Source organism: Alosa sapidissima, chromosome 14 (genome assembly GCF_018492685.1).
Source record: "Alosa sapidissima isolate fAloSap1 chromosome 14, fAloSap1.pri, whole genome shotgun sequence".
Classification (NCBI taxonomy): domain Eukaryota; kingdom Metazoa; phylum Chordata; class Actinopteri; order Clupeiformes; family Clupeidae; genus Alosa; species Alosa sapidissima.
In genome coordinates, this window is record NC_055970.1 from 26,807,125 (window position 1) to 26,832,124 (window position 25,000).

The following is a 25,000-nucleotide window of genomic DNA, read 5'->3' on the forward strand; positions in this document are numbered from 1 at the left end:
AAACACTACGATTATCACATTTCCTTCATTCATCAGGATCTGTTGATGCATTGCCAATCCTTACAATTTCTCTGCAATTCCTAAAAAAATATTTGATATGCTTTTACAGTGACAACAATGGCCAGAAAATGTAGGGTTGTTGTTTGACAACTTATGCAATTCAATTGATTTTACACTTTATGCTTGAAGCTATTATGCTGACACAAAGTGCTGTAAACTGCTTAGCAGAAACTGCATACTGCAAACTGCCCCCTCTTCCTCTTCACTAATGGCCTCAATAAACCATCCCACTTTATTTACACTCGGATGGAAAATGGAGCTTGCACTAGCATGTTGCACTAGCATGCTGCACTACTAGCATGTTGCACTACTGTAATGGAAGCCGTCAGCTCTCATCTGACCACAGATACTGTAGAGGACAAGCTGGAGCTCATGGGAGCCAGAACATGGAGTCACACAGTCAGGGTTTAGCATCATGCAGTCATATGACACATGCATCACCTGAAGGAAAACACACACACACACACACACACATACACACACACACACACACACACACACACACACACAGTACAGCCAAGCATGCACATGTGCAAACAAACATAAGAAACATAAGACACAGATGACGAATGTTATGTCACAAACAGTACATCTGTATTGCAGCCGTATACAAACATACACAACGTCTCCTCCAGCTATTGAACTGATTGTTTCACATCTTCATATACTGTGTATAAATATGTTTGTGCTTAATGCATTGTTATATATGGGGCATTTAATGCATTGTTCTTTATGATGAATTGCTTACTGTAATGCATTGTTCTATATGGTGAATTGCTTAATGCATTGTTCTATATGGTGAATTGCTTAATGCATTGTTCTATATGGTGAATGTACTGTAATGTCTTCTAGAGATACTGTAGAGCATGCAGCCCATTCTATCCAGCTTTAACAGGTCTGAATAAAGACCCCCCTACACACACATCCTGCCCCCCTCTAGATAATCCTGAGCAGAAACGCGATCTGGGCCGGCACCTGTCTCATGGGCTGGGACGCCTGTGTGTGTGTGTGTGGGGGGGGGATCTGGGCACCAGTTGGCATGCTTTCATCAATCTCAGCGCTCATGCCTTTCATTTCACGATCAAAAAGTGGCGTGCTCACCGCTCACCGCAGCCTTCAGGGGGATACGCCACAGATGAGATGGTATGTATGGAAAGATATTTGGCTGCCAGCTATACATTGACAAAGCAGACCCCGGTGCCTGGGCCAAGTGCACACATGCACCAGGCTTTGAAAAGGGGAGGTGGGGAGAGGGGGTAGACTTGGCCACCATGCCCACATAATCCAAGGGGGAAGGAGAGATGGAAACACACTATTCAATTTGAGTTGGCCTGAAGACTGCTGGCATGAGGAACTCAGGAACTCAGGAAAACTTAAGAAATCAAACACAGATTTGGTATCTTGTTGTTAGAGGCTGCTGCGATGGACTTATGTTTGACAATTGACTAATGAGAGACTTTGGAGCGTGTGTGTGTGTGTGCATATGTGTGCGTGTGTGTGTGTGTGTGTGTGTGTGTGTGTGTGTGTGTGTGTGTGTGTGTGTGTGTGTGTGTGTGTGTGTTTAACTGTGTGTGTGTGCGTGTATGCATATGTGTGCGTTTGTGTGTGTACTGTAGGTGTATCTGTATGTGTGTGCATGGGCATTTCTGTTTGATTGTGTGTGTGTGTGTGTGTGTGTGTGTGTGTGTGTGTGTGTGTGTGCGTGTATGCATATGTGTGTGTTTGTGTGTGTAGGTGTATCTGTATGTGTGTGCATGGGCATTTCTGTTTGATTGTGTGTGTGTGTGTGTGTGTGTGTGTGTGTGTGTGTGTGTGTGTGTGTGTGTCGGTTTGTGTGTGTGTGTGTGTGTGTGTGTGTGTGTGTGTGTGTGTGTGTGTCGGTTTGTGTGTGTGTGTGTGTGTGTGTGTGTGTGTCGGTTTGTGTGTGTGTGTCCAAGTGCATATGGTGAGGGTAAGGACAGGGGTGTGGTGAGGACATTTAAGATTCTGACAGATGGACAGAGGAGAGACCTGACGCCGAGCTGAGGAGCCGGTCCTTACCTTTGAAGTTGGGTCTGATGCGGGGGTCGTAGGTGATCAGTAACCTGTTCAAGATGTTGCTGGTGGAGTTGGCGGGGACGCGAGCCAGGTCCTCAGACGAGAGCTGCCTGCAGGGACCACAGAGCAGAGATGAGGCCCTGAAAACCGTGTCTGCCCCATCATCCCCAAACCAAACCAGCCCCGCACATGTGTGTGTGTGTGTGTGTGTGTGTTTCTGCCTGTGTTTCTGATTAGGCGCCTTTCAAACACAGAATACATGTGGGGCGAGACAAAAGAGTGTAAGAGTAGAGATGATCTGGGTACAGGAAATCTCATGATGGCAAAGGGCCATCTGTGTGTGTGTGTGTGTGTGTGTGTGTGTGTGTGTGTGTGTGACAGACTCTAGACTCTGTTAAGTTCTCTTGGGTGGTATGGAGCCATCTGAGCTTTGTTTACAACTGTATCCCACTGGGAGCCTTCTAAAGCATTATATAAGCTCACACAAATTATAGGATGGATTACTAAGTCAAACCTAAAAATAAGTTTTATCTTATAATCAAAGAGTCTCTCATGATATGTGGCAGGTGGAGCTTGATCTCTCTACCTCGCTCTCTGTCCTTTTCTCTCTTTTTCTCTGTCTCACTCTCTTCACCTCCTTCTATCTCTGCCTCTATCACTTTCTCTTCCTCTCTCTTTCTCTCCGATTGCAGACACATATAAACAGCACTGAGGAGAGTGGCATCTGTGTCTGGGTTACATTTGGGGCTGGCTGTCTGATGCGGGAGTGGACAGGTGACAGGTGAGTCGCATCAGATGCCGTTTAAAACGCCTTCCCTGCTTCCCGCCTCTAATTACACATATTTCAGGAGATGGAAATCAGCCATCATTTCCACCATGACTAAAAGACTGCTGTCCTGGTATGAGGTATAAATGCATACAACAGGATCTTTATGCTCTCAGCTATAGATCTGTTAGCAGACACAAGGTTAGAGGCTGACGGACAGATGCTTTCTTAGATATATGAATGGATATAAGGCTAGTTGAATAGTCCAAAAAATATGTCCTATGAGCTTTCTTGTGTCCTTGACTTGGACTCCCAAGGAAAATGTCATGAGGACATGGAAAAGATATGAAGGAGAATTCATAAGGACTTTAGGATGTTAAATAAAGAAACACATAGCTGACTGAACTTACACTAGGCTAGTTATGCACCAGCACATGTTACTGACATGGGCCTTTAAATATTGCTGCCGCAAGGAATTGTGGGATGGCATCAATGTTCCCTCTATTTTTTTCAGCACTGAGCAAATATTTTGTTTTCTGAGCGCACATTTCAGCACTGTGAGCAATTCGCAACCACGCGAACTGCCAAAAATGACCACGAGCCTGCGTTAGCCATAGGGAATTCAAAGAGATGACCGCAAATGCATCAATATGTCTAAAAAGGTTGATATATCCTTTATAATGGTTGGACTTCTGAAACATTTTAATGATGGTGTTTTACCAGTCAGTTTAGTTGAACTTATATATATATATATATATATATATATATATATATATATATATATATATATCATTATATAAGTATCCAAGGTGTTTAGTCATTTCTCAGCAGGTACATCATTTCTCAGCAGGTACATCATTTAAGTGGAACTTCAGTGAAAGAATTTAATCCTGCTTATTAAACTGACTATTAAATTGACATGGTGTCATTTTTCCTATAGCCTAAACAATGTTATAACTGGAGTGGTTTGCAACAAACTAGGCTACAAAACATGTCATTTGAATTTCATTGATGGAGATAGGCCTATCTGGCTATGTGGCTCATCTTGTCAGGTGCGGTACCTGACGCTTAAGTAAAGCAGCCACTCCTTTAAGTCTGCCCAACATTAAAGGTTGTATCAGCGATTTCAGGCACAAAAAAGGACCAAACATAAATTATCAAATTCATCTAATCTTTCCTAACGATCCTCTAGGTGTCTGCCATAAGCAAGCCGTCAAAAAAACGCGTCTCTGTAGTCAGCCTAGGCTCCGAGATCTGTACACAAAAACAATTGCTACCAACAAGTGTTGGCAACCACTCAAAGGCAAAATAAAGTGTTCCAACCAATAACCGACGAGATGCGCGTTTAGGAGAGTTTCAATTGCACGGGAGGGAAGGGAGTAACGAGCTATAGCTGTCTGTTTTGTTTGAACATCAACAGATGTGACGTTCAGCCGTAATCGCTGCAGCTTTAAGCACCATCTGAAGTAAACATACCATTTTGCATGGTCTGCGTAGAACTTAGTAATGGCATCGAGGATGTTTTATGCAGGGCATCCTGAAAGCTGAATGATTCCAGAAAAAAACTGTCTTGTAACTGAAATCAGTTTGCTTCCGAAACGTAATGTAAAGCAAAAGCATCGTGCCACATCGTGTATCCTGAACTGATAACATGGACATGTTGGTGTTAATTGCTACCATCACATTGTCGATTAATAATTTTATTTGTTCAGGGTCGGATCGTACGGAGCCCCTAAGGGGACATGAGCAAAAAAAATCTAAAGTTTAGTTTCATGTGCTCACGTGAAACTTTCATGTGAGCATGTGAACGTTTTGTGTGCGCACGCAAAACCTTTTCACATGAAACTTTCATGTGCGCACATGAAAGTTTCACGTGAGCCCATGAAACTAAACTTTAGATTTTTTTTGCTCATGTCCCCTTAGGGGCTCCGTAGGATCGTGCTCTCAGAATTCGTCTCTCTCGGGATTTATTAGTTTCGGGGAGAATTTGATCGATAGAGTTCCCATGTCTAAGTCTCAATGTTTTCAATGCGTCTACATGGACTTTCTGTGTGTCAGATAACGCTTTAGGTAATCAAGCTTCCACTCAGACCAAGTTTTCCCACGAGCGAACTCTCCTTTTGCTTTTGCCTCCGAGCAGAATTTGCAGATCACGCCACTCCTTTCATAAATATGTCTGAAAGTTTTTTCCTACCTGGACCATCTTTTGTGTCAGATTGGAGTATTTCATCTAGCCACTCATGGTGTTTAAACGTTAGGCAGACCTTTTCTGGGGCATCTGCTCTGCCTTTCTTTTCGCCATGGTAGCCTACATAACTGGAGCAGGGCCCGCCTAGAGTAGCCTAAAGGATACTTTGTATGTAAACATTCTAACTTAGGCTACATCCGGCTTGGTTGTCAGACATGGCCAAACCTATTTTTTACAGTCTATGGGCCAAACGTGGCCAAAACTGGTACTGCAATCACTTTCAAATTACTGAAGAGCGGTGTATCCCCCCCCCCCCCCCCCTCCAAGGTTGCCAACCCGGATGCCAAAACACTACTGACTATGTGATTAGTAGATTAGGGGTTTGCACGGACGTCACGTTCTGGCCGGTAACCATGGTAACCCAGCACGCGCGGCCATATTGGCGATACTCAGTGAATGAAGTACAATGGAGTATTATGCACTTTGGATATCTTACGTGATTGTAGCCGTGTCTAAACAACAGAAAAGCTCATCAAAAAGCGTCTAAGATGCAAAGGCATATAGGACAGGACTTGGACCACAAGAAAATGCGCAATATTTCGAGAAATTACGGTTTATTGGCCGCGCAGATCCATATGAGTTGGGTGAGGGAGACGAAGTACCAAGTTCAACCACAAGCGCCCCCCTTCCTCTGATAATTGACATTATTCTCCTTTCTCCCTGGTTTTTTAATAACTTTTGGAAGTCGATACCTACACCAGATGTTTTTCTCAGTTGGACCTATTGGTACAACCTAAAACACGGCAATAATTAACCATTTTCCTTGACGATGTTTGGGATTTACTTCAGTGCCTAATGCTTTCTAATGAGGCGAGTATCTCCAATATGGCGACGTCCAGATCTGATGACACGCCGTGCAAACCCCTAATAGGTAGAGGGTGACGCATCAGGCCAAAACACAACATGATATGACAAAACACAACATCAACATCAGTTGAGGGCTGCAACTTCACTTTTTAAATGTCAATATCCTGGCTGGACTACTGTTGTCAGTGACATAATTATTTGAAATTAACATGATTTCTTAATGTCTTGTGACATATCAGGGCCATTTTATGATTAATTGAAATACATTTCTTACATATGGTTCCTTTAAATGTTTATTACCTAGCCTACATCGCCGTTGATGCTCAGATTTTTTACCCCTGAAAAAAAATCGTTAGTGCGGTCTGAAAAATGTGCGCGGTCTGAAAAATCTATTGCGCGCGTCCAGCTTAGAGGGAACATTGGAAGGCATTATCTCCTTTTCTTTTTTTAAAGGATGGTCCGTTGTACCCTGTCAGAGCGCTAGAGAAAACAAAGTGCCGACACTCCCATCAGAGACTGTGGAAAAAGATGGCAGCGCTTTTCAATGGAGACAATTTTGGAACGGAAAACTCAATTACTTGGTCAGTAGCCAGTGAGTTACTAGCATCCAGAAAAACATCCCACCTCCTGTGATGCAGTCATTCAGCACAGTTTATCTGGGACTGTTGATCACACGGCAACATAAAAGAGTGTCGTAACTTTCTCTTTCTATGGCTCTGCCCTATGTTAACGGAGATAAGGGAGGAGGCACTGCAACAGCTTTCCATTAGCATGTAGCAGCATAGCGTTAGCATGTAGCAGTTTTCCATTAGCATGTAGCAGCATACAATTAGCATGTAGCAGCTTTTAATTAGCATGTACCAGTTTCCCATTAGCATGTAGCAGCTTTTTCAATAGGAATTGTGGGTAGAATGTTTGGATGGAAAGCTACCTGCATGGTAATAAAGTAACCTCACTTCCACAGTGTAAACAGTATCGGAGAATCTGTGCACACACATCTACAAACTTGACCAGCACCTTATGACTGCCATTTAGATACGTCCAGGTCATTTCACTTAGTTAGCAATCTTACTAATCAAAAAAGACTATTGGACCACAATCCACAACAACAATGCCTGATCATCATACAGTAGAAGAAGTTTAGAGGGAGATCAGAATGACAAGTAGACTGAATACATTGCCTTAAGATATGATTTAATTAAAATGCTGCTGGTGCTGTCATGTTTTGCTAACTTCCATCAGACATACTTACTGCAACTCCTTTCCCTCCAAGTAAGCATTTGGCAGGAACAGCTTGATGTCCCAGCCAAAGCTTCTTCAAAACTAGCTAATGGTGCCAAATATCCCGTTTCTGATTACAGACACCAAGAAACCATAGACACATAATGTAAAGACACCTGAAAAGATAACCCAGGCAGTTTAAGCATTCCAATGAAGATCAGACACAGCAGGCATGCCTAGTTTTATATCACAGGTTGTCTGGCAGTGATTGGTAAGCAGAATGAAGGTGGTGACAAAAATGGCACTTTAAAAATGCTTTGTGATGAAATGTGTGATCAGCTGGTGCACATTCATCACTTCAACATAGTGTCGGCATAGTGCCTCGTATCTATGGCTGAATTACAGCAGTAGCGATAACATCCTTTAACATCCCCACACTACACTGTCATATTGCTTAATATTTCACATTCTTACCATAAAGGGATATTGACATTAATTAGCCTATAAATAGATCATAATTAACACTGGTTGCATGTGATTGGTTTATTCAAATTCACTTCACCACAGAGGTCTAGCCCATTTCAGAGTCCACGTCTAGCTTTCCCCAAACTTCCCATATCGCCGGAGAAATGTAACACGCCTAGGTGGGAGGAACACACAATTCCACCAGGATATATCACCGTCAAACTCGCACCCTCGGAGTGGGATGGATTTCACCACTGCAGCCTTTAGGTGATGCACCTATACATGTATAATGAGGCGTAACAATAAACAAATCCTGAATCTTGGATCTAAGGACAGCCAACTTCATTAATAAATGAATTAAAACAGCAGCAAAAAATAATTATGCAATGTAGTCACTGTGATAAGTACAAAGAAATCTATCCGAAGTCGAACGTTATGGATTTATCCACTTCATGACCGCCACCCCTGACCTTGCCGCCATCTTATCTCCGGTACAGTACTTACGAGGGGCAGTAGACCTGCTTCCCCTTCTTCTTGCCTTTCTTGGTGCCCTTCTCTTTGGTGGAGCCCTCATCAATCCACAGGCAGAGCACCAGCAGCAGCAGAGCCAGCTTCCACAATGTCATCCTGCACGGCTGCAGCCTCACAGTCTAGAGCAAACAAAACAAACAAATAAATAACTGACCAAATCAATCACATATTGCCAATCAGAGTGGAAACGGTCCCAAAATAGAGCTTGGAATTTGAGCAGATTGTGATGGCACAAATTAGCATTGCCTGGCTGAATTGTGATGGCACAAATTAGCATTGCCTGGCTGAATTCTCGCAAAATAGGCTAGCATTGCATTACAGTAAGTGGAGCAAAGTGTGACAGGTCTGAGGAGCCGAGAAGAGAAGAGAAGAGAAGAGAAGAGAAGAGAAGAGAAGAGAAGAGAAGAGAAGTGAATAGTAGAATTGCATTGGACAGAGAATTCATCTGTGAAGCACTGAACCCAAACTAATCATGTCGATAACTAATTGTGATTGTAATTGTGTGGGAATGATATCAAGGTCATGGATTTAATGCCCAAGGTGCATGCTGCTGCAAAAATGTACACTTGACATATAGTGTAAGAAGCCTATACCTTTTTCACAAGTCACCACATAGAAGTAAATAAAAGCATCTCCTTCTTGCTGGCCAGCGTTGATGACATTGGCATGTCGTCTCAGAGGACAGACACAGACAGGTAATCAGGGGCTGGATGGAGATGTATCACCCGCTGGATGGAGATTTTTGACCCATTTGACCCGTTTCCTGTTTCAGGATGTTTCCGTAAGCAGCCAGACAGCCCAAGGCCTCGACTGACCTGATCGTCATTCCAAACACTTCACTTCCCTTTCTCGACCTCCGCGTCTAAGAATGAAAAGAACAGTATTTCCAGGATCGAGTAAATTAAATGTAAGATGTGGAAACGCCTCCGAGAGGCCCTGAGCGCCGCTGATTATGGGGGCGATGCGGTCCGGCTGTTGGCTGATGCAGCTGGGGGCAGATTGATGGGATTCCAATACGGAACCCCCGATTTACTCCAAGGATTCCCCCTCCGTGGGACTCTGCCAGGTCCCTGTCTAGACGGCTTTAAAGTGTGCCTCCGTAATTCTCCTTGGCCGCCACCTCTGGCTGGCTGTTCATCGGCTGAAGCAAAAGTAGGCTGCAGGCCACACTAGCAAGGCTGCTCACTTGTAAGCAAGCGAGGAAGAGCCCTGGTTTGGGGGAGCGAGGCTGCTTTTCATTGATCCAACAGAATCTGCAAGCTAATGACTAACCACCTTTGACATAGGGACAACACACACACACACACACACACACACACACACACACATAGTAAGAGACACAGAGAGGGAGGAAGAGAAGTCCACACACAGCATGAGAGAGAGAGTAAGAAATATGGTAGAGAAAGAAAGTAATTGACCAGCGTATTGAAGGAATAAAAATAGAAGAACAACACAGAAAAAGGAAAGAAAGATTCTCCCCTTTTTCTCTTGTTTAATTTCTGGGCTGGCTGCCCCTCTCTTCTATTCCTCCCTGTGGTATATAGGCCAACTACTTCACATCTTCTACCTCTTCAATTCAACATCAAACGTCAACACAGAGAAAAAAGGCCCTGCAGCCTCTTGGCCAAAGATCACTGACACGTGTCAGCCCCCCGGACAGATTTAGGTTCAGAGTTCCATTTACTGTAAAACACACACATCAGCCTCCTCATACATCCTCCTTAAATGCTAATCACGACGGACTGACCCACCACTCCACATCCCGCATACCAGGTTTTCTGCAAATAAAACCGATGCCTGTGGGTATCTAAGGAGTGATGTGAAAATGAAGAAAATGCTTCCACCTTGATAGATCTATACCATATGTCAAGACAAAACCCTGCTTAAAAACAGTGCAGATGCAAAAAGAGACATCACTGTCAACCAGGCACCCCCCTGTCATTTCGAATAAGTGTGTGTGTGTGTGTGTGTGTGGTATGAGTGATCAATTGAATGGTTCAGTATACAAGCTTGCATATAAAACAATCATTCACCTTTAAAAGGGCAGAGACGGGTTCGGTTGCTGACGTTAAGACATCACTGCATGAGATGGAGATGTTCAAGGCTCCTTAAGGTGGCCTGCGCAAGGACGCGCTGTCACCATCAGCAGCGACGCAAATTACAGTTATCTGAGCAGCGCGTAGTAGTAGGCTAATGTTTTGAAAATCCTCCACAGCCTGCACGAAAAACAGCGGTCTATGGCATCACTCACTACCTGTGGATGCAACGAGCATCAAGTGAGTTCAGCTGTCAAAAGGCTGGACGGAAACCCAGGAGAACCGGACGCCTTTATGCCCTTAGAGCAGAAACATCAGCGGCAGGTCTGGCAGCAGATGTGGAAATGGAGCAACAGCGACCACCATGATGAGAGAGGGGGGTTGGGGCGAAGCATGGGAGAAATAACATCGCATGACACCGTATGCCCACGCCATGCCTCCACATCACATGCAACGATCACGGAAGAAAAAAAAACAACATTGCATATTACATATTTTGTTTAAAGACTAGGGGCTATTTTACTCACCATTCTTTGCCGATAAACCGATGACTGAACACAACACCGATCGGAGACAGCTGACAGTGCAAAGAGTCGTTAGAGAGCCTTCATGACCAAACGGCGGTCTGTATCGCCTCGTTCTCGCCTTTCACTCAGTCAAGGCTGATGAAAACAACATGCCACGTTTCCATCGCTGCCCGTGTTAATGCTATTCATATACCATAAACAGGCTTTTAATGTTATTTGGCAGAATGTATGGATGTCCAATTGCCTTGACTAAAGATGCTCAAGATGGAGTCTTGCGTGTGTGCACCTGTCATGCAACATGCGCAGTAGCGGTCTTTATGGAACTCAATTCAGCGCAACGCCTCAGCAGCGGGAGCGATAGCGCCTTGGTGCTTATGGTGCTTATGTAAGGGCAGTGGACTAATGCCACAGCTTATGTCCGCAAAGCCTCCAATATTACATCGCTCACAGCTTTTTTGTTTTCATTCTTGACTCAAAATACTCACAGATTTAAAAAAGACACAAATGAAAAGTAAAGCACAGGGATCACAGAAAAAAACCTTTTGGATTGTCAAACTGATTGAAAACTAGGTTTTCTCAGAGGGGTAGGCTACCTTTGAAAATCAGTCAGATATTAGTTGTGAGAGAGGTTACCTCTCTGTCCATAACTCCACCTTGTGATGGTGAGACTTTCCCTCCTTTTTATTTTTGCTTGTTTTGCATCCCATTTGTTGTATCCCTTGTTTTCCAATTATACCAAAGTCTCTGGTTATACTCCAGAGGAACTCTCTTTGGTGCTCATTCTTTCTCTCTCTCTCTCTCTCTCTCTCTCTCTCTCTCTCTCTCTCACTCTTTGTGTGTGTGTGTGTGTGTGTGTGTGTGTGTGTGTGTGTGTGTGTGGTGTGTTTTAAGAGTTTGGTGTGTTTTAAGAGTTTAGAAAGGACCAGTAGTGGTATGGTCATTAAAAGCATACTAAACACGTTCATTAAAGTACAGTTATAAAGACAGCTCACAGGGTTGTTTGCCAACTAATGTAATGTGTGGATAACTGCCCAACACCACTGATGTGTGTCTGCGTGTTATTGAATGTGTGTGTGTGTGTGTGTGTGAGTGAGTGAGCGAGAGAGAGAGTGTGTGTGAGTGAGTGAGTGAGAGAGAGAGAAAGAGAGAGAAAGTATGTGTATGTATATGTTTGTTTGTGTGTGTGTGAGTGAGTGAGCGAGAGAGAAAGAGAGAGAGTGTGTATGAGAGTGAGTGAGAGAGAGAGAGAGAGAGTGTGTGTGTGTGGGAGGGGGGGTAAGACTTTGTGAAGATTGGTGTGTACAATGATACTTTGGGGCTGGCAGTGAGATCTGTTTGAAATCTAGTGTGTGTGTACCACTGTCCTTCTCATGCAAAATGAAATGTGGCTCACCAAACTGAGAAGGAAAAGATGACAGAATAAAGCAAGATAAAGGATAAAAAAAGGACAGATGGGGGAGAGAGAAAGGCTAGAGGGAGAAAGGTAGAAAAAAAGACAGATGGACGGAGGGAAAGAGAGGGGGAAGAGAGAGAGAGAGAGAGTCAAAAACCAGACAGAAATGTCATGACGGAATCCATCATCTAGTTTATGTGTTCCCAAAGACATAGATGTGTGGGGTCGCTGTGCTGTGGGATTCATCTTGCCCATGAATGAGGGGAATGTGCAGCTCTTAAAGGGGCATAAAAATACCGACTCCTCATAATGACCACGGTCCACCCTGGTATGCAGGCTAGTCCTAATGATCTGGCATTGTTCACACTGACACCCAATACCTCCCTACACTCTGGCAGAAACTTGGCTCAGGGATGGCCCTCCATCCTGCTATAAGGATGATGGGTAAGACACACACACACACACACACACACACACACACACACACACACACACGCACACAAACTCAGAACATAGGCACAGTAAATTCAATTAGAGCCATGCAGCTGAACGATGTTTGACAATTCCATATCCATGCACGCCACTACAATGCTTACAATCAATCAGTGCCCTGCCTGGGACAAAGCATGCCTTGTCTCAGGTTAATACTCAACGCCTGGCTTGCAGCCCTCGCTCAGAGTGACAACGGCGGGGCGAAGGCAGAAATGTACCACTGGGGGCTTTGGCTTTGTCAGATCCCAGCATGGTATTGTGTTTGGCATCCGTCCGTTCCGTGCCCTATCAGAGCGAGCAGGCCGCGTTGACACGTTTTCTCCCTTTAAGAGAGCTTAACCCACCACCCTGAGGGAGAGTGGCGGCTTTCAGGGGGCAATCAGGTGGGCTTTATCTGCACTGATGAAGTGTTGGGATGGGCAGAGATGGGCAGAGATCTGCAGATGTGGATCCTGGGGGAGCTGCCAGGAGATGAGATAATCAGACTTAGCTCTCTGCTCTGGGTTTAGCATTGCAACTTCCTGTGTTGTGTGTGTGTTAGGATGACACAACTAAATAACCACACACCCCATATGGCACATACACACTCAAATACACACACACACACACACACACACACACACACACACACACAACACACACACAGTTGCAAGACATGACAGATGTAGCGTCAAGGTGTACCACCAGGTGTCTCTAGTCTCAAGGCAGAATGCCATTATAAGTGAGCTCCCTTCATATGCACTACTGTAGCTTTCACTCAACAGGCTGCTTTGCCTTAGGATCCCATACAGATTGATTTTCCAAAGTGATTCTGTTTGTTGTCTTGCAATGCATGATTGAACAGTTGTGTGTTTCATAGTTGCTGCAGTATCAAACCATATTGTGTATGGCATGTATGGAATTTGTGTTGTTCTATATGCTAACTCCAGTGCAAGCTAATATTAACATATAACTATGACTCTCTCTGCATGTAAACATGGGGAGGGCATTTGTAACATGTGCATATACAGCTGTGTTTGTATTATTGGGAGAGAGAAGAAATGAATTCCAATCACATATGATATCTGACATGGCACCTTGGAGATTGTGTGAACTTAGTGAACACAGACCCTTACAAACCCCCTGTGTGTGGGCCCCCCCCCCCCCCCCCCAACATATTGGACAGAAGACAGAAGAGGAGAGGAGGGAGTTGGGAAATAGAGAGAGAACCCTCAATAGTCGAATGAGAGAGCCCTCAGTATAGTCGTATGAGAGAGAGCCCTCAATAGTCATATGAGAGAGCCCTAAATAGTCGTATGAGAGAGCCCTTAGTATAATCGTATGAGAGAGCCCTCAATAGTCGTTTGAGAGAGCCCTCAATAGTTGTATGAGAGAGCCCTCAGTATAATTGTATGTTTTCTCCTGAGACAGAGAGAGATACAATCATCAGTTCTCAATTGAGGGACATGAGTGAATTATAAGCATATAGCTCTCCAGGATGTCACATTTGGAATATTAAAAATTGGAAAGCAATTGAAAAACATTCTGTACATGATAAGATTGTATGTGATATACAGCATTGTAACCATGTTGTGTGACGTCATGACTGCGGTTCTACAGTATAATACAGGCCTAACTCCAGAAGATGGTTAAAGACTTTTGGTCTAAGACCCACACCAGTGTGGTGAATGGTTGTGTGGAATAGCTGAGTTTGTATGACCTTTGGGGGACCCCAGAGAGAGAGTGAGAGAGTGTGAGGGGATGTCTGTGTTGACAGTCTGAGTCCCTGAGAATGTGGTGGGTTCCCCATTCTCTGGCACTTGGGAAATGCCTTTTGGACACACACACACACACACACACACACACACACACACACACACACACACACACACACACACACACATATGTTCCCCTCTCTCCTCAGCTCTGATTTCATGACATGGTGAGCCTCCACTCAGCGAGTACCCCCAACACTATCTCACACACACACACACACGTGCACACACAAACGCACACACACACACACACACACACACACACACACACACACACACACACACACACACACACACATGAACGCACATGTGCACACTCTCTCTCTCAATTTCCTCAGTTTATTGTGCTTCATCTCTTAAATCAAAGTCTGAGTGATTCACAATACCACCATGGATGCTGGCAAAGGCATACCACACAGTCACACCCACCCACACACACACACACACACACACACACACACACACACACACCACACACACACACACACACACACACTGGTAGAGGCATACCACACAGTCAGAAACTGAGATCAGACAGACGGGAGAGGAGGGGAGGGGAGAGACAGAGCATAGAAAACAGACAGAGAGATGGAGAAAGACAGAACATAGAAAACAGACAGAGATGGAGAGAGACAGAGCATAGAAAACAGACAAAGAGAGATGGAGAGAGAAAGACACTCATGCAAACAGAGAGAAAGATGAGGAAGGGAGCGTTACAAACAAAATGAGGAAGGGAGTGTTACAAACAAAATGAGATGGAAAAAGAAAGAAAGAAAGAGATGCATAGAAAATCAGTGACAGAGACATAGAGATAGAGAGAGACAGAGAGAGAGAGAGAGAGAGAAAGAGAGAGATTCCACTGACTAAGGTGCTGACATCTGCTGTAAGCTTTTTGGGGGTGGAATGTGATACTCCCTCCAGTACAAAGGAGCTGGCCCTAGCAGCGCTGCCATTCTGCACATGAGCACCTCTTTACAGCCGGTCAGCCCAGGGTCTCGCTGCCCACAGGATGCCACCAGGTAATTACAGGGTCAGCGTCTGTCGCTGTACAACACAGAGACCCCCAGTCACTGCTTATGCCAGAAGAACAAGAGCACACACACACACACGAAGAGACCAACACAGTCTTTATTTATATTGGTGCCTAAAGTTTCTTGGAAAAGAGTTGCTAAGATGTTGCATCATGTCTGGTTGAATCAGATCTGTGTGCTTAATGTGAGTGTTTGTGGGTAATGGAGAGAGAGAGACAGAGAGGTGTGTGTGTGTGTGTGTGTTTTCTCAGTTCTACTTGTTTTGACTGTCTCAGGGCTTTGCGAGGGTAAACACGGTAGGAATCCAATGACAAGGAGAAGATGAGAGTGACCACATGAAACGGCTGCCAAAAGGTGCCGTGCAGAGCAAAGGCACGGAAATTGGTTCCAGCAGGCAGGGCTATGACTGCGCTGTCTGCCACTTTGATATGACAAATTGAGAGGTTCTCCAACATTTGCCCACCATCATATTAGGAATTGTTCTCATTTCAGAATGATGAAACAAATGAGCGTGAAATGATGAAAGGAGCACGCAGCATACCTACGCAAACTTGGAAAAGCGAATGGAGGAGAAACGGGTTCCAAGTGGCAGACTCGTTCCACGGCCAAACTCGTAAACATTTCATGTCCAGATGAATCAAATGATGAAAGGGAACACAGGCTAATGTGCCGTAGGGGAACCGTTAATATGTGTAAATTGTGAGTCATTAGAAGGAAGGGAATTAAAACGGGAACTTGACTAATGGCACACCGATGAAGTGAAAATAAATGTAAAGTTAATGAGAAAGTAGGCTATACGGAAAAAGTTTGCAAAAAACATTCTGACATCAGAAGCATCAGAAAGCATAGTTATTAACGTGTTTCAAATAACTGTTAGCCTACTTTTTTCTTTTGATGCTTTTTTGGGAGGTGGGTGGGGGTCAAGCAACAAGAGACCAGCAAAAGGGGCACTGGTAGTGAGCTAACGGACACACACACACACACTTGTGGAAATTAGAGAAAAATGGTGTTTTATTGAACCCAATTACCGCCATAGCCCCTGCATGGTTCCCGCCTCTCTGGGGAGTTCCCTCCGGAGGGGAGTTCGACTTTATGTATAGCACCTGTTGTGTCGTCACTTGGCAGTCTGCGCTCTCCTCCCGACCCTCTGCCTCAGTCCACTCCAATAGTGAAGTTTGCACCGAGCGGCCGCACGGCGGAAAAAGGAACTCTCCTCGCTTGCCTACATCACTTCAACACGTCCCAGCTCCCTCTGCCTTACAACTCTTTTTGTGCTTTTTTGAGAGGGAGACATTTGTTGTGACTCCGCTGAACATCACGGACAATTAATCTTTGGAGAGCAGAATGCAAAAAAGAAAGACATTCGGATTTTCAAAATTTGAGTGACTACTTTGGTGACGCATTTCACACTATACACCCACAGTTATTTAAGACTACATTTTTAGCTTGAATGGCATACATGGATTGTTCACATTTGAATTAAAATAAATTCAGACGCTACTCTAAAACTTTTCTGAACTTCGGCAACAGGTGCGTCCTATGCTGTCTCTCCTGCGTAAAGGTGGTATCTGAGCGTTATCGCAGTGGTGGATGGAGAATGCTCATTAAAACTTTTTTCCACACCGGAATTGTTTTAATTGGTAGTCGCTGAACAGGATTATGAGGATACTACTTTGCTGCTATCGTCCACAGATGTTTCCGAAATTGGACTGGGGTCTTCTGAGCGCGGTTTCTGCGTGGTGATTTAGACTCAGCATCGCTCTACTTAATCGTAACTGTCCACAAGGAATCCAAATGATCCAGTTATTAATTGTGCTTCTAGCATCGTCTCTCCAACAACATGGCGTGGAAGCGGAATCGAGTCACATCAATAAATTTCACCAGTCCGCAGCTAAGGAACACAACGGTAAGTGGAGCTGCCTCTTTCCTATAACATTGAGCCCGTGTTTGTGCAAGTCTGGAGCTCCTTGAACCGGTCACGTAGTTACCTTCTCACTCACCGCTTTGCTTCCGCCCCTGAACGGCCCGCAGGCCAACACTGTCGCCTCACAACATCTTGCTTGAGTTTAGATGTCAATGAATGACCGCGTTTTATTCAGTTCAAACAGCATTATCCTGGAGAGGAAGTGGAAATTACCTTTGGCTTTCATGTGTGCCTGTGTGTGTGTGTGTTTAGAGGGGGGAGTTGGGGAGAGGGGTCCCCTGGAACCTGTGTACCACAAGAAGCGATTACTCTGTGTTGGCAGAAAGGGCCCATTCATTCAGAGTGAGTAGCCCGCAGCTGTGTAATTTTCTTAGCCTCTGAACCTTGCCGATTTGCTGAGAGGGCTTGTAGAAAACTGGCTTTCGTCAACGATTCTATTTAACATACTCTTAAAATTCAAATAAACTAGAGTGGGGGCCAAGGTCGTGTGACTGGCTTTCTGGACATACATGTCCAACACTAGCCATTTACAAATTAGGCTGTTTGTTGATGTATAGGGGTCGCGTGTATACTAACGCCAATTACAATGACTGCTTGTGAGGTCGGTAAAATAGCTTATTTTTTCTTTGAATAATAATCCGCCTGATTCATGGCAAGCCAAAATAACAAACAGCAAACTCATGGAAGGATTTGTGCTACTGTATAGACACACTGTAGGCTTACCTCAGTCTCACTGATGCATAATCTACCATTCTGATCACGCTGCAATCATTTGAATGGTTAGTAGGTTAATAGGCCCAGATGGCTAAGTATACTTATGGTGTAATTGCATGCAATTGCATTAATACATAGACTTAACCCACATGGTCTACTGTGGGACACATGGACTATGGAACTGTGGAACTTTAGATTAACCCAGCACCTGCAAAATGTAAAGATTCATTGGAATACACTCAGAACAAGTCAACTATCTTCACACCTTCACTGAGACAGGACATATCTCACTGTCCTTCAAGGATGTCAAACAGACAGACATGCAGACAGACAGACACACACACACACACACACACACACACACACACACACATACAGTCTCACAACAGATGTGCACTCTTTGGAAAAAACGTTCTAGGATTAAACCACCAACCCCGGCTGGGAGATGTGGATTAGTTTGTGCTGACCAGTAGGCCAAAGCCCAGTTAGAAACAAGTCTGTTCCTTAAAGCACTGAGAAGTGAACGTCATGCTTGCTGTACCTGTCTGAGGCTGTTGGGCCTCCATCCTACAGGCAGAATACAGAGAGATGGAGGAGGCTGGTGGCGCATTAAAGTCAAACAAATGCATGTGCTCCATTACCTTTGGAACAGCATGGGAGCCTTACTATTCATTTTATTATTATTATTATTATTATTATTATTATTATTATTATCATTGTATCAGTTAACATACAATATGCACAATGCCCCATCCAGTCTCTTTAGCAGAGCCGAGAGCATCATGGGTAATCTGGACAGAGAGTTGGGGAGACCATCCGTTTTCCTTTGAGAGGGGCTCACTAGGAATGTAGGTTCAGTTGAGGGGTTTGCCATTTTGAACTATATCGTTTAACATTTGGTTCACGCACTGTATTCAGTGTCTGTTGGGCAACTGTTTCACCGTCTTTTCAGAGAAGTGCCAGTGTAAGGTTCATATCAACAGTACTTTATGCCTGAGAGCATTAAAGGAGATATCTGGCGGGTTTTCACATAAATCTCCGGTTTTCGAGGTCATGGAGTACTGTCGGTATGAAAAAAAAACGCGAAAAACAATTGGTTTTACCTAGCTCGAGTTGCTACAGCCAGCAGCTAACACAGTCAGGCAGCTACAGCGCTACTCTCTGGGGGCGTGTACATGGGAGATCACGGACATTAGTACATTCAGTACTCGGTGACCTCGAGAAACGGAGATCTATGCGAAAACTCCTTTAAGTCTATAATGTTCTAACATTTTCAAATGTGCGTGACCATACCACATCACGCACATATCAAAACGTATATGTGTTGCCGTGGAGAACCTATGAGGGAAGTCCAGGAGGCCAAAGGCTTCTCAAACTGCTCAGTGGAGGTACAAAGCTGAGATCACTGGAAACATACAGGATGGTCAGCTTCTCCCATTACCAGTGGCTGCACCATTCTGAAACAAACACACATACACACACACACTCACATACACACACACACACACACACACACAGACACACACACACTTAAGCATCCAGCCCAAGTGTAAAAGGAGGAGTGACTGTTGCCCCTCCGCATTGCCCCTCTCCTGTAATCTCATGTTGCCACCCGAGGCCAACGGGGAGTGTGCACGGTTCCAGATTACAGGATTAGGGGGCAGGAATGGGGTTAAGAGGGCCCACCGACCCCACTCGCCGGACGTGTGGCTTCCCAAGTAGGACCCGCCGCGAACGCATCACATACTGTACCATTGTTCATTGTGCATTCACTACTGCCATGCTATAGCAACTGCCCCTCACTCACTCTCTCACTCACTCTCTCTCTCTCTCTCTCACACACACACACACAAACACACTCAGAGAGGTAGAAAGAGACAGAGAAAGAGAGACACACACACACTCAAAGAAACAACAGAAAAAGGGCCCTTTTTAAAAATGTGGTACTGGCAACAGAAAAGGCTCCTGAGGGCAAGAATATGGTTGCTCGCTGCTGGAAAGAAGCCAACAAACTGCCCCAAAGCATTACTCCAAGAACCTTTCGTAATAGGTAAAAGGACGTTTTGTATGCGTGGTAATATTTGTATTTAAAATTTTCATGTATTCATGTAAAGTGATAAGTTTTCACTTATTTATAAGGTTGGAAACGTTGATTGGTTAAGTTGTGATACAAATGCCTGCATACTTGTTTGTGCCTCAGGCTATAACCAGATGCTATCTATGAGGAATAATAATATCCGATAAGAAGAAATAGGAAAAAAAGAGAGAGAATCAAATCAAGACAAAAAAGCTAAATTGTGCATTCTTTTCTCATCTCACCAACATAAATCAGCAACCCTGCGCAGGCATTTGCGAAAGCCTTTTCAGGGAGCATTCCAGGCAAACACACATTCAAACTCAGCAATGTTCCAAAGCCTGCTAATGGGTTTTACACAAAAAGATGTAACACCAGCAAGAAAAGTCAAATGTGTGAGTGTGAAGAAAAGTGTGTGTCCCCCTTAAAGAGGTCCAGTAGGCTCTCTCTCTGCTGTTACACAGTACATGCGTGGAGACCAGCTCGTTAGCCCTGTGTGGAGACCAGCTCGTCAGCCCTGTGTGTAGACCAGCTCGTCAGCCCTGTGTGTAGACCAGCTCGTCAGCCCTGTGTGTTAGCATGGCTCGGTACATGCATGGAGACCAGCTTGTCATCCCTGTGTGTTAGCACGGCTCGGTACATGCATGGAGACCAGCTCATCATCCCTGTGTGGAGACCAGCTCGTCAGCCCTGTGTGTTAGCACGGCTTGCAGTGTCCACGCCATCCCTCTGTTGTGTTAAGTGGTTTCCATAGTGTCTCAGTTTATACCCTGGAAATGTGGACAGGGATGTAATAACTGCCTCAGGGGCAACATGAGGATGGCGAATGCCCTACGGGCCTGTAATGGGTCACTAATATTTCCTGCCTGCTCCTCGCATTGGACAAACGGGCCTGTGTTGCAGGCAGGGACGTCTCTCCAGCTAACCTGAGTTCCAGTGTGTTTTGGAAGGGAGACCTAGACAGAGGTAGATGGGGCAGGTTTTATTCAGTCCTGTGTTCATACACACACACACACACACTCTCTCTCTCTCTTTCTCTCTCTCACTTACTCACTCTCACACACACATACACACACACACTATATGCATGTAGGTTCATATTAACACTCCAGGCTCTGACAGAGGTAGCCTTTTAGGTTTTTAATAAGTTTTATTCAGTCCAAATGGACTTGCTGGAGGGAGTAGGGCATAGTGTATGCTGTAGACACACACACACACAGATGTGACTGCCTGAACGCAGAATACTGTGTCATAGATGCATAACACACACACACACACACACACACACACACACACACACACACACAGAAATGCATACAAACACACAACTATGCATACTCACAGGCAAATAGAAATACAAGTAAAATAAAGAAACATACACACACACACAAACACACACACACACCACCCAAACAGTCTCTCTGTCTCAGTTGTCCCTGCTGTTGCTGGGAGCTGTGTGCTTGGAGCTGCTCTGCAAGGAGCTAAAACTGTGCGTGTTGTTGCTGTCAGGACAGTTGAAGTGCACTGCAGTGGATTTGGCAGGCAAGCGAGTCAGGGCCTGCCTAATGTTTGTCATGTCGGGCACTGAGTGTACATTCTTGGCCTGAGCAGGACTTTGGAGGGGATGAGGGAAGGATCTGGGTCAGAGAGCTGCTGATCAGACTCTCCTCTTTTTTCCCCCTTGTGTGTGTGTGTATGTGTGTGTGTGTGTGTGTGTGTGTGTGTGATGTGTGTGTGTGTGTGTGTGTGTGTGAATGTGTGTGAATGTGTGTGCGCACGTGTGTGTGTGTGTGTTTGTGTGCGTGTGTCTGTCCGTGTGTGTGTATGTGTGTGTGTGAGTGTGTGTGTGTGTGTGTGTGTGTTTGTGTTTCCACCAGATCAGGACCAAATCAGTCATATCAGAGCCAGATGCATCTCAGACAGTTGCTGTCAATGCAATTCAACAGAGGCAGTGCATCTCTCTTTGCAGTGCACAAACGATTGTTTGCTGATATTGCCATTTGAACAGTATTGTTCATCATACTGGGAATGTATGATACTGCAGCAACCTATGTCATAACTAACAAGAGCATTCTGCTAGCATAACATTTTCAATTGTCGCTTTGGACAAAGGCGTCTGCCAAATCCCATAACCATAACCATAGCCATAACCAGAAATGCCACTATGACATGTTCAGCACAGGTTTTGTTTTTAGTAGCAGTACTTTTTGCCAGACACATTTAGCTAATTTCAGTATATTCCCAGATATTCCACGTTTTATAAAATGTCCATCTTCATTCTGTATAATAATGTGCTTATATTGGTAATTTGATTGAAAATGAAAACATATTAATTTGGTGAATAACGTGTGCTGCACGGCATGGCTAGACTGACAGCTGTGGCTTGTGCTTTGGGGCTTTGGATGAGAAACTAATCATTGTGCTGTTCCTGTGTGCAGCCGAGTTGCGGTAGCACCAGTCAGCGCATGTAAGCACCACAAGTAGGCATTACATGGAGGGGAAAAATTAAGCAATCTTTGGAAAATTGTTGAATCTTTGCCAAATCAAAAGCCTTTATTACGGCTGAGGATGTCTGGTATTGGATTTCAGGGGGGGGGGTTAACTGTGGATCTCTGCACAAAGCTCCTTAGAGTATGGAACAGCAATTTGTGCCACTGATTGTGTTTCACTGAAAGTGCACTTCAAACAACTCCTGGAAAGAAAGAGTGAATCAACCAGCCATATGTGTCCATCATAAAGAAGGATGCTCCAGGAAGATCCCACTTATCCTCCTTGACCCCTGCACACCTGTGGTGGTTAAGCAGAGTCTGTGTCTGAACTGAAGAGTGATGACCCTCACTGTGTGCTCCTGAGCCAGTGGGAGAGAGAGAGAAACAAAACGGAGATGGTCATAGTCCAGAGTGCTTATCTCTGATCAAAACCAGCCTATACACTCAGCCATCCAACCGCTCAGCAACTTAAAGAGGCCTGTAATCTGTAGGAGCAGCTGCCTCCTCTTGTCGAACTTCAGGAGATCTGGGGGCTGATACGGAAGCCCAATATGCCCGATATGCCCAGCTGCACACAAAAGAACCACTGCAGGCTCGCTCGGGCACTGTGACCTGACGTTTATCCTCAGACGACAGCGCAGACATGTACAGGACGGTACGCGGGCATCAGATCAAAGGGCCCTTGAGGGAACATTCATTATTAGTTTTACCTGACCACAACCTCATGCGCAGAAGCCACTCCCTAGAGCAGGGTAAAGTCTTTTGTTTAGGTTTTTTTTGCTTTTGCGTCACACTGATAAGGATTTTCTTGTGATAGGGGGATATATTGTTTTAAAAGCCAGATCCTTGAGACACTTTTGGAGGTTCTGCCATTTGAATCTGTGGAGGAACCTCTTTATACTACACTAGAATTCTGATAGACATCAGCTAGGAATCCTCAATACTATATTCTGGAATAGATCTGGGCCATCTGCAGCAGCTAGCTGAGGCACAGTGAGCGGTGTGTGCAGTTGCTAAGTATGTGCTGTGGGGGAGCTGTGGAGCAAGCAGCAGCACCAAACCACATGTGGGTTTCAGTGCCCATGGGGTCCCAGGTTCAACTCCAGCCTGCGGTCATGTCCCGATCCCACCCCATCTCTCTTTCTTCCACTCGCCTCCTGTCTCTCTCCACTGTCCTATCGATATAAAGGCAAAGGCCTAACAAGTATACTAAAGAAAGAGAAGTATGCGCTGTGGCTGCCATAGCAGTGGGATCTTTGCTCGTCTGGGAGCAGGGGTGCTGGGCACGAGGTCAGACAGGGCAAACGAGGGGCACGGCACGGAACCAACAGTACACCGGGCACCAGAGCACTCCGCCCGTGCCAGCTCAGAGCCCCAAATAGCCCTGAGCTAACGCTAACATTGACTCTGAGACCCAGAGAGATGGTTTATTTTCTTTGTGTGTGTGTGTGTGGGGTTTTTTTTTAGTGAAGTGTCTGGCTCTGTCTAGACTGGTAGGGAGGAGCAGGCTGGCCTTGCCCAGAGCAGAGATTACCTGTCGGCGTAAATACCTGTCAGTCAGTGGCTGACACCAGTGCTTCCTCAGCTCACACCTGTCAGTGTGTCAGAGAGGCTTGACCCCGCTGACCTCTTTTACTAGCTCATTAGGGTGACACGGCCATATCCTCTGGCAGCTCTACTGACACACACACACACACACACACACACACACACACACACACACACACACACACACACATACACATGGTTTGTCTTCGAAAGTAAAGTTTTTCAGCAATAGCCTAACAGTGGGAAAGTCAAGAATATGAAGTCTTTCAGGTGAACTCTCTGGTTCTGGAGAGAAATCCACACGTTTGTTTGCCTGACATTTTTGGGATGTCAGGACAGTGGTGATATTTAGATGCCACTCTTAGCCTGGTAGTGCAGCGTCTATGCTTGTTGTGTTGGGAAGGAAATGAGCAGCTCACCTCCAGGACACTTAAGTCAGGCCACTTAAGTCTAATCTGCGTGTGGATATTGCCTGTTTTCAGAGTAAACCGAATTCCACAGGCCTCGCGCGGTCGCTGGCAGTAGGCAGAGGTGATGAGTTGACCTTGGTAACCTTGGTTACTGTCTCTAGAGGGCATGTCTGCATACTTTGGCAGATTTCATCACTCGCTGTCAGTGAAGCATTTTGAACCCCCCACCCCCTCCACACACACACACACACACACACACACACACACACATACACACACAGACACATACACACACCCTACCACCCTTCCCTCTCCACCTACCCCTCTCTCTTTGCACTCACACATTACCTGTCTCTTTGCCTGTTTCTCGAGCTCTCTCGAGTTTCTATCCATGGAGTAGGCTATGACTGACACTTTGCCCGACCCCATGAAACGATTGCTAAGAATGACAAAAGACATGACTGCTGGGGTAG

General features: G+C 45.1%; 2 protein-coding genes across 2 annotated transcripts in view; one reads left to right on the forward strand and one right to left on the reverse strand.

The window, feature by feature from the left end:
• Positions 1 to 10,985, reverse strand: part of glrbb (glycine receptor, beta b) — a 34,421-nt gene extending 23,436 nt beyond the window's left edge. Inside the window, exons 1-3 of the mRNA XM_042062006.1 lie at positions 10,699 to 10,985; positions 8,109 to 8,254; positions 2,101 to 2,207 (exon numbers count right to left, since the gene is read on the reverse strand). Coding sequence (XP_041917940.1) covers positions 2,101 to 2,207; positions 8,109 to 8,254; positions 10,699 to 10,701 — 256 coding nt within the window. The 5' untranslated portion in view covers positions 10,702 to 10,985. The remainder of the gene's footprint in view (positions 1 to 2,100; positions 2,208 to 8,108; positions 8,255 to 10,698) is intronic.
• Positions 10,986 to 16,556: 5,571 nt separating this feature from the next.
• The window catches only part of pdgfc (platelet derived growth factor c), a 58,389-nt gene continuing 49,945 nt past the window's right edge, over positions 16,557 to 25,000 (forward strand). Inside the window, exon 1 of the mRNA XM_042062033.1 lies at positions 16,557 to 17,274. Coding sequence (XP_041917967.1) covers positions 17,163 to 17,274 — 112 coding nt within the window. The 5' untranslated portion in view covers positions 16,557 to 17,162. The remainder of the gene's footprint in view (positions 17,275 to 25,000) is intronic.